Raw genomic sequence first — 14,369 nt, forward strand, 5'->3', positions numbered from 1 at the left:
CTTCTCAAGAGCAGCCGCCAGCGGCCTTTCTCCTGGGCAGTGATGGGGCGGGAGGGGCACAAAGCAGCAGCCCGTCCGGGGTTGGTGTCCTGAGTAGCCTCTGAGGAGAAACCATCTGGGGGGAGGAGCAAGGTGAGCTCCCCCCACCTTCTGTGGGGCTCAGGCACCAGCCCAGCCCCCATCTCCTCCTCCAGGGCTTCCTTTGTCCAGGGGCTTGCTGTGAACGTGATATTAACAAACATGCAGGTATCCCGTTTTTAACTTTACTTCAGAACTGTGGGACAGACAGCCACCTCTTGCCAAACAGGCAAAAGAACGTGCCGAACCCCGTTTCTGTGTTTGTTCTGTTCCGGTCCAGTCAGAGTAGATACACCTCACCGGTGCGTTGTTTTTATTACTGAGTCTGCAAGAACCTGACAGAAATGCCTTGCCATGATTTGGACGCGTAGATGTGCACAGTGATTGTTTTCCTAAAGTTTATGAAGTCTTTTAGGGGAAAGTGTCAGTGCAGCCCCCAGTAAAAGTTGGTACCCACACTCTGAGGCCACCAAAACCTGTTGTGAGAAGCCCTGCACTACACCTCCCAGTCTGTGGTTCCCCAGGGCTGGGCGGGGGCCGCAGTGTATGCTGGGACCTGTCACCTCCCTGGCCCACACCGCGGGGACGGTGCTGCAAGGATCCTGCCCTGTGTGCCAGCATGCCGCTGGGTAATCTTCTCCCTCAGCGTCCCCAGGTGCCCAGCATCCCCATCAGCAAGTGCGCGGCCTGCCAGAAGAAGCAGCAGTCAGAAGACGAGAAGCTGAAGCGCTGCACTAGGTGCTACCGAGTGGGCTACTGCAATGTGTGAGTTGGCGCATGCGGCCAGAGGGGCGGGCAGGGGGTGGGGGCACTGGCTTGTCTGGGGGCAGGGCCCTCGAGAGACCCACTGGTCTGTGTGTTACAGGGGGTGTCAGAAAACGCACTGGCCAGATCACAAAGCCCTGTGCCGCCCCGAGAACATCGGCTTCCCCTTCCTCATCAGTGTGCCGGAGTCGCGCCTCACCTACTCCCGCCTGGCCCAGCTCCTGGAGGGCTACGCGAGGTAAGGGCACCGCGGGGGCACCGGCTGGGCAGCTCCCCGCACAGTCGCCTCTGCACCAGGTTCTTGGGCCAGGCCGCTCACTGAACTCTCCCTGGCAGAGAGGTGGGGGAGGGGAGGGGCAGCCTCCGAAGCGCGGGGGTCTGTGTGGCCATTGGCGTCTCCGGCTGACAATCTGCTCAAAGGGCTCTCCGTGCTCGCGGAGGGGGGCTCCGGCACCTTCCGGGGCTCGGCCTGGAGCGAGCTGTGCGTGTGCTCTTCTGGGCTCGGCTGCTCTGTTCGCAGGCGCCTTTTGCGGCCCCGGCTCTGACGGCTCTTCCCTCCGCAAGGTACTCGGTCAGCGTGTTCCAGCCTCCTTTCCAGCTGGGCCCGCAGCCCCTGCTCCCTGAGAAGCTGGACCTGCCTGTGAGGAGTAGCTGTGCGGCTGCCGCCCCTGCCCCAGAGGCGGGGGATGGGGACAGGGCCCCTCACCGGCCGGAGCCCCAGCTATCTGCCCCAGAGCTGCACCCGGAGCTGGGGGAGGCCAGCGCAGTGCCCAGGAGTTCCACGCTCAGCTCGGCTTCGGGCTGCTCTGAGCGCTCCCTGGAGGCGCAGGGCGAGGGCTCCTGGGAGAAGGAGCCGTCCTACGAGCGAGGCCCCAAGCCTGAAGGTAGGAGCCCTAGGGCTGCTCGGCATCCCCGGCCCCACTGCCTTCCTGGCACTGGCCAGCGCAACCCCGCCAGCCCCTCCAGTGCCCGGGCTCGCCGGCTCCGTGCGAGGGGACGCCCCAGAGCTCCCCAGGCAGGGCCGGCTCCAGGGTTTTGGCCGCCCCAAGCAGCCAAACAAAAAAAGCCGCGATCGCGATCTGTGGCGGCAATTTGGTGGGAGGTCCTTTGCTCCGAGCAGGAGTGAGGGACCGTCCACCGAACAGCTGCCGCCCCTCTCCGAAGTGGCCGCCCCAAGCACCTGCTTGGTGAGCTGGTGCCTGGAGCCGGCCCTGCGCCCAGGGCATCCTGTCTGCCAGGGCGGACGTCAGGCAGCACTGCCGGCAGAGCCCCTCGCCTTCCCATCCCGCTGCTCTGCCCCAACCACCTGTCACTCGACCCTGCCGCAGGACAGCCTGGGAGCAAAGGGAAACGCCTCCTAACCCAGCTCCCCAGCCTGGCCCACCAGGCAATGGCGGTGATGATCTGCCCTGGCGGAAGGAGCGCTTGGTACCCACAGTCCCCCCAGGTTGGCAGAACTGCTCCCCTCCAGACAGCCCCCTGGAAGTGCCCCGTGTGCCCGCAGAGGCTCCTGCAGCAAGGGGGCCCTGCCGCTGGGCACTCCCTGAGTGGCTGCCTTTGCCTGTCCCCAGCTGCCATCCCCGGATACCAGCATGCGCCCGACACGCTCAGTGCCCACACCACCCAGTTCTACATCAACAAGATCGACGGAGCCAGCCGAGAGCAAAAGCTGGAGGAGAAAGGTGAGCCCGGCCCTCACAGCCCCGCTAACCAGCTGGCCTGGGCTGTTCGGCTGGGGAACCTCCCCGGAGGTGCCCTCACCCCGCCTGTTGGCTGGTTAACAGTGCGCTCCTTGAGCCCCCAGCGCAGGCGGGGCGGAGCTCCCGTCCACAGGGCAGAGGTCAGCACCCATGCACGGGGGAGGAAACACAGAGCTGCAGCCCGGATGCCTTGGTTCTTGTCCCGGCTGGCACGCACTCTTCAGGTTCTGCCCCGGCTGCAGGCCCTGAGGCCATATGCACCCCATGGCACCTGGGTCCTGGGCACAGCCAGGCTGCACGGGTTTGACTGGGAGCCCAGCTGGGCTGGCGGCCCCTCCCTTCCCTGGGGCAGCTCTGGCTGGCAGCCAGCCGTGGCTAATTTCCAGCCGGGGGGAGGAGAGCCTGATGCCAGGTCAGCTCTCCCCCTTCCCCGCCACTGGTTGGGCCCTGGGGCGCGGGGGGAAGGGAGCAAGGGGCTGGTGTCTGAGCCCCTGGCCGTTGCAGGCGATGCCCCGCTGGAGCTGACGGACGACTGCTCCCTGGCCCTGGTGTGGAAGAACAACGAGCGCCTCAAGGAGTTTGTGCTGGTGGAGTCCAAGGAGCTGGAGTGCGTGGAGGACCCGGGCTCGGCCAGCGAGGCAGCCAGGGCCGGCCACTTCACACTGGGCCAGTGCCTCAACCTCTTCACTAAGCCGGAAGTGCTGGCGCCCGAGGAAGCGTGGTGAGGAGGGGCCGGCTTTGCTGCGGGGTCCCTGCTTGCCCTGGGGCGGGGGAGGCTGGTGACGGGCTCTGAGCCGTGGGCAGCGTCTCCCCCAGGGGCTCCGGCTGGGGCAGCAGCGTGGGGAGGGCAGTGACTCCACATGCCGTGGGGCTGTGCTGCTGGCCACCCCTTCGCTCACAGCTCCGCTGGCGGGGGGAGGCGTCCAGGCACCCCCCAGGGGCTCTCTGGGGAGGGTCGGGGGGCCCAGCTGCAGCGTAACCGGCCGTGCCTCCCCAGGTACTGCCCCAAGTGCAAGCAGCATCGCGAGGCCTCCAAGCAGCTCCTGCTGTGGCGCCTGCCCAACGTACTCATCATTCAGCTCAAGCGCTTCTCCTTCCGCAGCTTCATCTGGAGGGACAAGATCAACGACATGGTGGAGTTCCCGGTCCGGTGAGCCGGCCACGCCCAGCCCTGGGGCCTCTGGCCCCGGGCACTTCCCCTGCTCAGCCCCAGACCCCGCCTCCCCAGGAGCACCCAGGCTTGGGCGGGCCGGGGGCCGAGCTGGGGGCAGGCCGGGGACCGGAGCAGGGGCTCATGGTTCCCTTGTCTCCCCAGGAGCATTGAGGCTTGGGTGGGCTGGGGGCCGAGCTGGGGGGCCGGAGGCGGGGGCAGGCCAGGGACAGGAGCGGCGGCTCATGGTTCCCTTGTCGCCCCAGGAGCGTTGAGGCTTGGGCGGGCTAGGGGCCGAGCTGGGGGGGCCAGAGGCGGGGGCAGGCCGGGGACAGGAGAGGCGGCTCATGGTTCCCTTGTCCCCCCAGGAGCACTGAGGCTTGGGCGGGCTGGGGGTTGGCAGGCTGGGGGCCTGGTCAGAGGCAGAAGGCAGGCTGGGGTGGGCCGGGGGTTGGCGGGCCAGAGGCGGAGGGCGGACTGGGGGCGGGCCGGGAGCTGGCAGGCCGGGGACAGGAGCGGCGGCTCATGGTTCCCTTGTCTCCCCAGGAGCCTGGACTTGAGCAAGTTCTGCATTGGGCAGAAGGAGGAGCAGCAGCAGCCCATGTACGACCTGTATGCGGTAATCAATCACTACGGCGGGATGATTGGCGGGCACTACACGGCCTACGCCCGGCTGCCCAGCGACAAGAACAGCCAGCGCAGCGACGTGGGTGAGGAGCCGGGCTGGGGCTGCGCCCTGTCCAGGCCGGAGCTGTGCGGGCCGGGCGCTGACCCCGCTCTCCTCTCCCCACAGGCTGGAGGCTCTTCGACGACAGCACGGTGACCACCGTGGACGAGAGTCAGGTGGTGACGAGATACGCGTACGTCCTCTTCTACCGCCGGCGGAACTCTCCCGTGGAGAGACCCCCGCAGGGGCGCCCCCCGGAGCACCGGCCAGACATGGCTGCCGCCGCCGAGCCAGCCGCCAGCCAGGTGAGAGCTGTGGTTCCTGTGTGCTGGCTGGAGCAGTGCGGGTCGCCTGCCCGTCTGCTGGGGCTCCGGGCAGCCGCTCGCCCAGCGGGAGGCTGTGGTGAAGACAGCCGGGCTTTGAGGGAGAATGGGGGGTGCAGCCACAGGCTGGGGCTCGGCGTGGGGTGCCAGTGGGCAGGCACCATGGTCCAAGGGGTCCGGGACGAGTGAAGCCGCGTCGTGAGAGGAGCTGGGGATCCTGAGGGGTGGGGCAGGCGAGGGGGCAGCAGGGCCCTTCCTTCCTCAGGGCTGCACTGCGGGGAGCCAGAAGGCCCCTGTGAGAGTTACGGAGCCTGAATCCCTGGTGACCCCAGTGAGGGGTCGCCCTGAGCGAGCAGCTGGGATGCCGAGGTGGCACCTAGCTGTGGAGAGGGCTCAGCCGGCAGTCCCGGCAGCGGGGCAGGAGGTGGAGGAGCCTGCAAGGAACCCTGAAAACAGCCGGGGAGAAGCCAGCCTGCCTAGTGCAGTGCTGGGGATACAGGGCTACGCGCCCCTGGAGGGGCAGCCGGTGCTGCGGCTCTTCGCGTGGCCCCAGGTTCCCCTTCCTGGCCTGTTCACCACTGCTCAGAGACCCGCCGGCCCCGTGTCACCCCGCTGGCCTGCCAGGAGATGGCGCCACTCAGCCAGGTTGCCGGCCACCTGCTCTTGCTGCCCCCTTGCCCGGCATGGTCTCGGAGGGGTGCTTTCCAGATACTCGCTTGGCTTGGCGCCCCGCTGGCTCCTTGCCTGGTTCCTCGCCCAGCTGGGTCTAGCTCACCTCAGCTCCTCGCATGGGGCTCCATGGTCGGGGCCTGGAGCGGCTGCTGCAGGCGGGAGTCCGGCTGGCTGCGTGGCTCCTGTCCCGGAGCACCGAGGGCCCTGTGCTGAGCAGGCCCAGATCTGTGGGCGCAGCAGCGGCTAAGGAGGGGAACTCACCCAGTCTCTGTGGATCAGCGACGGCCAGGGACCCTCTCGCCAGCTGGAGGCAGGGCAGGAGAGCAGTGCGAGGTGCCCGCTGGCGCTGCCTGCAGGGGGCGGCATGCAGCTGCTCGGATTCCCATCTGCAAGCAGCAGGAGGCGCCAGGCTGCTCCCCCAGGTCACCGCCGCCATCCTGGGCACTCGGTGCCCACCTGTAGAAACTGAACTGTGACTGGCTGCTCCAAGCTCTCCTGTGGCTGCAATTGGCCATCCCTGGGAATAATCCTCCTGTGATTGGCTGCTGTCTGACTGATTCTTGGTTCCCACCTCAAAGCTGGGCTCTGACTGGCTGTCGTCTGACTGATCCACTTGTATTTGGCAAATCTGGGCTGTGATTGGCTGGCGCCTGTGCCCCGCGCTCCTGGAGCCACTGGTCTAGGATTACGCAGTCACTGCTGGGTGCTGGGAGTGGCCATCCTGCAAAGCCAGCCTCGACTGGTCGCCGGCCTGGCTCCTCGGCTCACCCCGAGCCCGTCTCTGCCTGCTGCTGGAGCCCAGCGCGGGGCCCGCTGGCTGCCTGGATCACAGGCTGCGAGTGCTGGGGGCCTGGGAGGCTGGCTGGCCGCTCCATGGCCACGCTGCGCCCGGTGGGGGATGCGAGGCGGGTTGCTCGGTATGTTCTCCCCAAGTGCTGACGCAGGTTTCCACATCGCAGGCTTCTCTGATCTGGCAGGAACTGGAGGCCGAAGATGAGCCCGAGGCTGGCAGGAGGCATGCCAGGACTCCCTGCCGGCCCCGCGGCCAGACGGCGAGCCAGGCTGCCCGGCAGCACCCTGACGAAGGCTGCCTCCGCTACGTTGTGCTGGGCACCATGGCCGCCATTGTGGCACTCTTCCTCAACGTCTTCTACCCCCTCGTCTCCCAGAGCCGCTGGAGATAGGCGCTGGCAGGGCAGCGGCTAGCCCGGCCCTGCACAGTTCCAGCCCCCTGGTGAGGGCTGCTCTGTGCCCAGGGCATTGGGACACCTCGCCAAGGAGGTGCTGGAGTGACTAGGCCTGCTCGTGACCACGGAGCCCTCGCCGGGCAGCCTTCCTTGCAAGATCCCACTCTGCAGTACGCTCGACCCGGCTCCTGGGGAGCAGGGACTCTCCAGGCTGCAGCCCTCCGGCAGCACGTGCTCTGGGGTGCAAGTAGCCGGAATGGCAGACCAGCGGAGCGCGGCTGGGGCTGCGCCTCCCTGCGTGGGTCCCCTCTACTGCAGAGCGATCTCCCGCTGAGCCGAGCGCTCCCTCGTGCTAGCCGTGGGCTCTGCTCCTGGCACGCTGGCGTGGTGCTGCCTCCGGCCCCATCACACAGAGTCATTTGGGCTCATGCCCGCTGGACTTGGCTGCCTCCCTGACGATTGGCCTGCTGGCTGTGGCCTCGTGACTAATAGTCCCCAGTGTGCAGCGGTTCTGCCTGCTCTGCCCCGCCTCGCCCCTCCGCTCTCCCCCGTGTGCCGGCCGGGAGTCCCACGGTCCAGCTGAGTCCAGAACGAGCTGGTGGGAGGTGGGGGCCAGTCTCCCTGCGCCTGCCTGGGGACAGGCCCGTGGGAAAGCACGCCCAGCGCTGGGCCCAGGGAGTTCCTGCCAGGACAGCAGCAAAGGGCCCTCGTTGTGTACTGTATGGACCATATGAATAAACTGGGCTGTTCCAGCCATGCGGTGCCCGTCTTCTTTCTCTGCGCCAGGGAATGACGCGCCAGGGGCCGAGGAAACAGGCACCAGACCCCCCATCTCTGCCGTAGTCGCGCCACTGTGTGCCGCACTCTGCTCAGCCGTCCTTGGGCTGCTCCTCACGCCCGTGCCGCTGCCCAGCCTGTGGGGGAGCCTGCGCTCACGACTCTGCCAGGAGCCCGCTGGCCCCGCTTCTCATGCCGAACGCTCCCCCACTCCAAGCGAGCCCGAGAGCTGCACGGCAGAGCCAGCCCAGGCAGGTGGGGAACTGGGGCTCCGAGCCTGCGTGCGCTGGGCTGGAGGGCAGAGAAGCCCTGCTAACGCTGCAGAGCTGTGGGCTGAGCTAGGAGGAGTTTGATGTGCAGAGTGGCGCTGTGGGACAGAGGCGGGACACTCAGCGTGGCTCGGGGTGCATGGATCTGTCCAGATTTCTGCACTGTGCCCCTAACCCTAACCCCCAGGCAAGTCGTCTGGTGTAGGGTGAGGCGGCCCCTACGGCAAAGACCTGGCCATCACCTACCTGCGAATGCAGCCCCGCGGCCCCAGAGTAGAGCCCAGTCGGCCGAGCCCCCCACCCAGACTGCCTGTGCGCAGCCCCTGCTGACAGAGGTGAGCGAGCCCCGGAGCATCTGGAGCGAGATGGGGGCGCAGCACACAGCAGGTCTGGCCTGGGACGGGCCATGCCCTTGGCGCTTGGTTGGCTTTGCAGCCTTGGCTCCGCACTGCAATGTGGCTCCCTCGCCAGGCTGGGGCTTTGCCTTCCGCGCTGTTGGCAGTCCAGACACAACACGGGGTGCCTGGCAGTGTGTGCTGCTTGTGGCCTTGGCTGGCTGGGTGGGGAACACGGGGCTCTGGAGTCTGTGAGGGAGACCCCTGCCAGCCGAGGAACGCTGCACCGGCTTCTCAGGGTTTCTGGATTCCGGCCCAGTGCTGAGCCATGGTTTCTCTGTCCTCACGAGGAGGAGGAGGCAGGGCTGGGGCAAGTCTCCGCCCTGGCACCCGCTCCTCTGGGTCTCGGGCCTGGTCAGTACAGGTTCGAAGGACCTGCCATAGGGGGAAGCAACATGTCTGCATCAGTAGGAGCTGTAGGGTCTTGCTCTTGGCCTGTGGCTTTGGCTGATCCCCACCCAGCTCCGCTAGAAAAGAGAGGGAGGGCCCTGCAAGCTAGTGCCGGGCGGCCCTGTGGCAGGGAAACTGGTGCTGGCACTGCCCACGTGGCTCCATGTGCAGCTGCCAGCAAGCCGAGGGGCAGGCTGGAGACCGTGCTCACACCGTGGCGTGGCCGAGAGAGACAGACGCCCGCGCTGGGCCTCTGCACTCTTGCCCTAGCCAAAGGAGTGAGGTCCTGGCAGCAGAGATGGCTGGAGCCCCCATCACATAGCTCAGCAGGGTCTAGCATGCTGCTTCCCCCCATGCCCGAGCCTGCCCCCGTCCGGCCAAAGCAGATCCTGCCCCTCCCTTGGGGGTCTCACGAAGCAGGCCGTGGTGATGGGATCCTGGCCAAGCTTCTGTGGGGATGTCACAGCAGGCTGGAGAAACCCATGAGCAGGCAGGAGCCGCCTACATCTGATCCCATGAGCCTCCCGGGAGTCGCCCCCCAGGCAGCCCTGAAGAAGCACAAGGGGACGCGGCCCTAGCGGGGTGCTCTGGATCACGGGGGGCAGCCATCTGTCAGAATCCAAGGCCGCAAGGGACCATTGTGATCATCTTGTCCGATCGCCGAGAGCAGATCCCTGAGGAAAACGTCCAGGCTTCAATGCTGAAGTTCCAGGGGTGGAGAATCCACCCTAACAACCCCTGGGAACCTGTCCCAACAGTTACTTCCCCTCCCTTGTTTCCCGTCGGACTTTGTCTAGCTTGAACTGCCAGCCCCAGGATTGTGTTAGACCTTCCTCTGCCAGAGCCAACAGCCCATCGCCCACGATCTGTTCCCGTGGGGCAGGGACCGGCTGGGCTCCCTCGCCCCAGGCCGGCTCATGGGGGAACTAACCAGACTGAGCCCTTCGCCCCTGTCACTGCAAGGCAGGTTTCTAACCCTTTCATCATCTCCCGGCTCTGCTCTGAGCTCTCTGCCATTTATCAAGTTTCAGAGTAACAGCCGTGTTAGTCTGTATCCGCAAAAAGAAGAACAGGAGTACTTGTGGCACCTTAGAGACTAACAAATTTATTAGAGCATAAGCTTTTGTGGACTACAGCCCACTTCTTCGGATGCATATAGAATGGAACATATATATATATCTCCTCATTATATGTTCCATTCTATATGCATCCGAAGAAGTGGGCTGTAGTCCACGAAAGCTTATGCTCTAATAAATTTGTTAGTCTCTAAGGTGCCACAAGTACTCCTGTTCTTCTTTCTGCCATTTATCAACGTCCTCCTGGCCTTGTGGGCACAGACCTGGACCCAGGACTCCCCAGCGGGCACACCCGGGCCAGATACTGAGGCAAAATCCGATCTCTGCTCCTCCTCCAGATTCCCTCTTTATACATCTCAGGATCACATTCGCCCGTTTGGCCACAGCGTCCTGTTCGGAGCTTATGCTCCGTGATTATCCACCACGACCCCCAAATCCTGTTCAGAGGCCCTGTTCCCAGGACAGAACCCCCGGCCTGAGAGTACGGCCGACACTCGCTGTTCCTAGATGGATACATTTACCTTTCGCTATAGTCAAATTGATATTGTCTGGTTGAGCCCAGTTTGCTCTGTATCACTGACTTTTTCTCATTATTTGCCACTGCCCCAATGTTTGTCATCTGCAGACTTCCAGTGATTTTGTTTTCTTCCAGGACATTGACAAAAATGTTAACTAGCGAAGGGCCAAGAACCGCTCCCTGCAGGACCCCACCGGAAACACCGATGGTTCCCCACATGCAGTTCCACGTTGAGACCTATCAGTGAGCCAGCTTTCAATCCATGTAATGTGGGCCATGATAACTCTGTAGCATTCTAGTCTGTTGATGAAAATGTCGTGCAAGGCCAAGTCACATATCTTCCCGAAGTCTGTACATCAGCACTATTGCCTTGATCCATCAAACTTGTAATCTCATCAGAAAATCAAGTTAGTTTGACAGGATGTTTTCTACAAACCCATATTGACTGGCATTAATTACACAATCCCCCTTTAGTTCTGCATTAACCGAGTCCTGTATCAGCCGCTCCGTTATCTTGCCAGGATCGATGTCAGGCTGACAGGCCTATAATTACCCAAGTCATCCCATTTACCCTTTTTAAAAATTGTTACACCATTAGCTTTCTTCCAGTCATCTGGAACTTCCCCAGTGCTCCAGGACTTCTAGAAAATCAGCATTAACTGTCCAGCAAGCTCGTCAGCCAGCTCTTTTAAAACACTTGGGTGCAAGTTGTCTGGACCTGCTGATTTTAAAATGTCTGACCTTAGTAACTTCTGTTCAACGTCCTCCAGAGATACTAGTTTGTGGGCAGTAGCAGTATGTCTTGACGAAGCAAAGGTTGTAAAGGACTCCGAGAGCAGGGTGTGAAACGCCCTCAGAAGATGCTTTGCGATAATATCGAAGATATTACCAAGCCGGCTGGTGGTTGCTTGGCTCAGCAGGGGGGGACCTGCCGCGTGCTGAAAGTTTTCTTGGGAATGTGATCCATGATGCCGTCACTTACGCTGACCGTGCTAAAGGGAAGACGGTGACGGCCGTGGACGTGGTTTATGCTCTGAAATGACTGTGTCGTACTTTCTGCGGATTCAGTGACTAAGCCTTTCTCCTGCTTTACCTTTAAAACCAAACCAGATGGAGAGAGGAGTGGCATGGGAGGAGGAGGTGGAGACTGTGTTCATGGTGTTTTCTACCAAACACCGAGCAGAGATATTGATACGCCTCCTCTCCCTTTTCTGCGTGTTTATTGCGAATTCTACCATGTCCCTCTAGTAACACACCAGGACCATTGTCAGGATTCCTTTGGTCCTAATGCACTTCAACTCCTCCTTATTGTCCTTAACTCTGCTGGCCATAGATTTCTCCTTGTGTCCCCTGACTTCCCTTACCAAGTTTCCACAGTTCCGAGCTTCTGATTTATATTCATTACCTTCACCTGCCCCTTTCTTCCATTTGTTGTGTAGGTTTTTTAAATTTATATCCTAGAAAGAGTTGCCTTCACTTCCCGTCTGAACGAGGTTGGCGTCTTAACCAATGCAGCCTCCTTCCTTGCGTTGGCTTTTTGAGCGGCCAGGCCAGTGCTGAGAAACCGTTGCCGATGATCGGTCACGTTTCTTCCTCCTGGCTGCTTGGCTCAGATGTGGTTGCAGCTTTGTGACCTTGGTCCTTTTAAAGCACTATGTGTCTGTCTCCTGGAGTGGGACTTGCCCCTCAGTTAACGTGAATGCTGTGCTCAGGGGTCAGTCCCCCTTTCTCTGGCCAGGCCCGGCCTAATGGCGGATTCCCACGGGTTGGATACAACGCTTGGAGTGAGGAAATTGCCCTCTCATGCTGGCGTGGCTGTTCCGAGGGCGCCCCCTGCCGGTGGCGTGCTGCCATGACGGCTGTGCCCCCGAGCCCCTCCGCCTTGTAGGGTGCCCCCCCCCCCCGGGCTCTTCCTTGAACACCCTCCTGCTGCAGGGCTGGCTGGCTGGCTCCTCAGCCCGGGTCCCACCCCCTCCTGGGAGCGCGGGGCTGGCCTGGCCTGGCCAGGAACAACCCTCCCGTTGTCGGCTCAGGCTCCCTGGAGCGGTGCAGGGAGGCGTGGCTGCAGCTTGAGCTGGACAGGGCTGCCCGGTCTGTGCCTGTAGCGTGAGCCTGGCCCTGGCGCCAGCTGGGCATCCGGGCACAGCTGCCCTGCTGCAGACAAGGCAGCCCCCCCGCCCGCGGCCAGGGGGCTCTGCTGCTCGCTCAGGCAGTGGAAGGTGCCGGGAGGTGCTGCTGGCTCTGGGGCCCTCGGCGTTGCTGCTGCCTCCTTGCCATGTTCTTGGGACGCCTGCTGCGGCGCGAGGCGGCTGCTGTCGGCACTCAGGGCTTGCTGCCCCGGCCTGCCGTCTACGGGGGGGGGGGGGGGGTGTACACTCACTCACTCACACTCTCTCTCTCTCTCTCTGCTGGGGCCCTCACCCTGCTCAGTAACACTGCTGCCCGGAGGGGTGGGGGGAGGATAGGAGCTCGTCTGGGCCTGGCCGTGCACCATGGGCGTGAAGGGAGGGCTGCCCCTGCTGACCTCCTTGTTCTGTTTGCAGGGCATGAACCCCATGTCGTTCGGCTCCAGCGTCGCCCCCGAAGGAGGCCCCCCGTTGTCCCCTGCCGGGCTCCCGGATCGCTTTGTCGGCCCCGCAGAGTGCCCCGCCCCCTCCTACAGCAACATGGAGGAAGTCGACTGAGACGTAGCTGGCTGCTGGCGGGGGTGGATGTGCAAAGGCCGGTTCTGTGGCTTCCCCTATCCTGCCCTTTGCTGGGGGTCCCTGCCTGGCCCTTCAAAGCACTTTCCTCTCAGCCCCTGCACGCTGCCCTGCTGGGTAACGGTTTCATTGGCTGCCAGGCAGGGCTAGGAGAGCCCAGGGCTGCATGGACTGTGGGGGCCTGGGGCAGCTCGCTGGGGCTCACCTGGCCCCAACCCTCCATCAGCCTGTGGCCCAAATAGGGACAGAACCTGCTGCTCCTTTGCAGGGCTGGGGCTGGGGTTCCTCCCTGCCCCCAGGGCCTGGCAGGTCCCTGCCATGGTAGTTGGGGTGGGTGTGGGGTAGCCTGGGCCCAGGGGCTGGGCTGCTGGCCAGGGGCCCAGGCAGGGCCTGCCTAGGGTGGCGTTGCCCGCTCCTTGTATTGCTGTTGCCAGCATCCCCGTGGTGCCCATGCAGCAGTGGGAGCCTGGCACGGGGGGTCGCAGCCCGGCTCTGTTCAGCATTCTGCCGCTCAGGCTGGGCCGGCGGAGAGGGAGGCAGGTGCCTCTGTGAACGGGCGCTAGAGCCAGCGGCTGGGCACAGGCCCTGGCCCTGAGCCAGCAGCCCCTCCCCGGGGCGTGGGCCCCCTCCCCATTCTCCGGTGCATTGGCGCGTTCTCTGGAATCTTGTTCTCTGGCCCTTGGCCCCCGACTGCTGCTGTCTCCCCCGATTCTCCCTGGGCGGAGCCGCTGCCCCCTCCCGCCAGCCGCTGCTCCCCCTCACTTTGTATAAAGTTGGTGTTTGTCTTGAGTCATTAAATTCTACTGAACTCTGCCCGGGGCTGTGGGGCCCGTGTGTGGGGTGCTGGGCCTGGCTGCCCCATGGGGGGTGCTGCCCTGGGCCTCTGCCCACCTGGAATTGCAGTGAAATGCCCTCGCTTGCAGCAGCGGGCCAGGCCTGAGTCGGGCAGCAGAGTGCCATCCCTGAGGGTGTGGGGGGCAGAGAGAGAGCCCTGCAGAGCCACGGTGCCCATTTCCACAGGGCTCTAGGCATCAGCCGGGGTGGGGATAGGGTGGGGCTGGGCTAGAGGGTGCAGGGCAGGTGGGGTGGGGGTAGGACAGGGCAGGAGGGATTGGGCTAGTGGGGGATGGGCAGGAGGAGTGGGGGCAGGGTTGGGCTAGCAGGGGCGGCAGGGTAGGAGGAGTGGGGCCAGGGCTGGGCTAGCGGGGGCTGGGCTAGCAGGGTAGGAGGAGTGGGGGCTGGGCTAGCAGGCACTTGCCCCACACACTTTCGCAGTTCTGCAGCCGGTGGGGGTGGTGCCAGTGGGCCGTGCGGCTGCAGCAGCTGCTGGGACTTGGGGCCCAGGACCCCCATTCGCGGGGCTGGGAGCAGCGATGGCTGCTGCGGGGTGCGGCACCAGCCCCCCACGTGCAAACCGAGCCAGCCCTGCCCCAGGAGGTTCCGGCTCAGCTTTGAGTGCTTCGTGGATTGTTTGAGCCCCCGGCCAGCCCCAGGGAAGGGGGGCAGGATCCTGGGGGCAGGTCAGGGGCTGCGGCCCCTTCCATGAGTAGCTGGGGCGGCTGGAAGGGCCGTGCACCCTGCGAGCAGCCCCAAGGCAGGGACAGGCTGGTCTGGCGCCCATCACCTTGGCCTCGGGCCCAGCTCCACCTCACCAGCCCTGAGGCGGAGGCACTCAGGATTCACCGAGTCACGCTGGGGACA

At 64.0% G+C, this 14,369-nt stretch overlaps 1 protein-coding gene across 4 annotated transcripts in view; it reads left to right on the top strand.

Moving 5' to 3' along the window:
* USP19 (ubiquitin specific peptidase 19) overlaps window positions 1-13,481 on the top strand; it is a 31,328-nt gene extending 17,847 nt beyond the window's left edge. For 3 of the 4 annotated variants that reach the window (XM_054034456.1, XM_054034457.1, XM_054034453.1), the window contains 9 exons: window positions 725-843; window positions 944-1,081; window positions 1,408-1,727; window positions 2,415-2,525; window positions 3,048-3,264; window positions 3,541-3,693; window positions 4,240-4,403; window positions 4,487-4,665; window positions 6,315-7,298. In XM_054034456.1, the coding sequence (XP_053890431.1) occupies window positions 725-843; window positions 944-1,081; window positions 1,408-1,727; window positions 2,415-2,525; window positions 3,048-3,264; window positions 3,541-3,693; window positions 4,240-4,403; window positions 4,487-4,665; window positions 6,315-6,539 (1,626 nt within the window). In that variant the 3' untranslated portion in view covers window positions 6,540-7,298. Of the gene's footprint in view, window positions 1-724; window positions 844-943; window positions 1,082-1,407; window positions 1,728-2,414; window positions 2,526-3,047; window positions 3,265-3,540; window positions 3,694-4,239; window positions 4,404-4,486; window positions 4,666-6,314; window positions 7,299-12,509 lie in introns of those variants that run through there. The other variant, XM_054034455.1, reaches the window with a different exon arrangement.
* The last annotated feature ends 888 nt before the right edge of the window (window positions 13,482-14,369 follow it).

Source organism: Malaclemys terrapin, chromosome 7 (assembly GCF_027887155.1).
Source record: "Malaclemys terrapin pileata isolate rMalTer1 chromosome 7, rMalTer1.hap1, whole genome shotgun sequence".
Taxonomy (NCBI): Eukaryota; Metazoa; Chordata; order Testudines; family Emydidae; genus Malaclemys; species Malaclemys terrapin.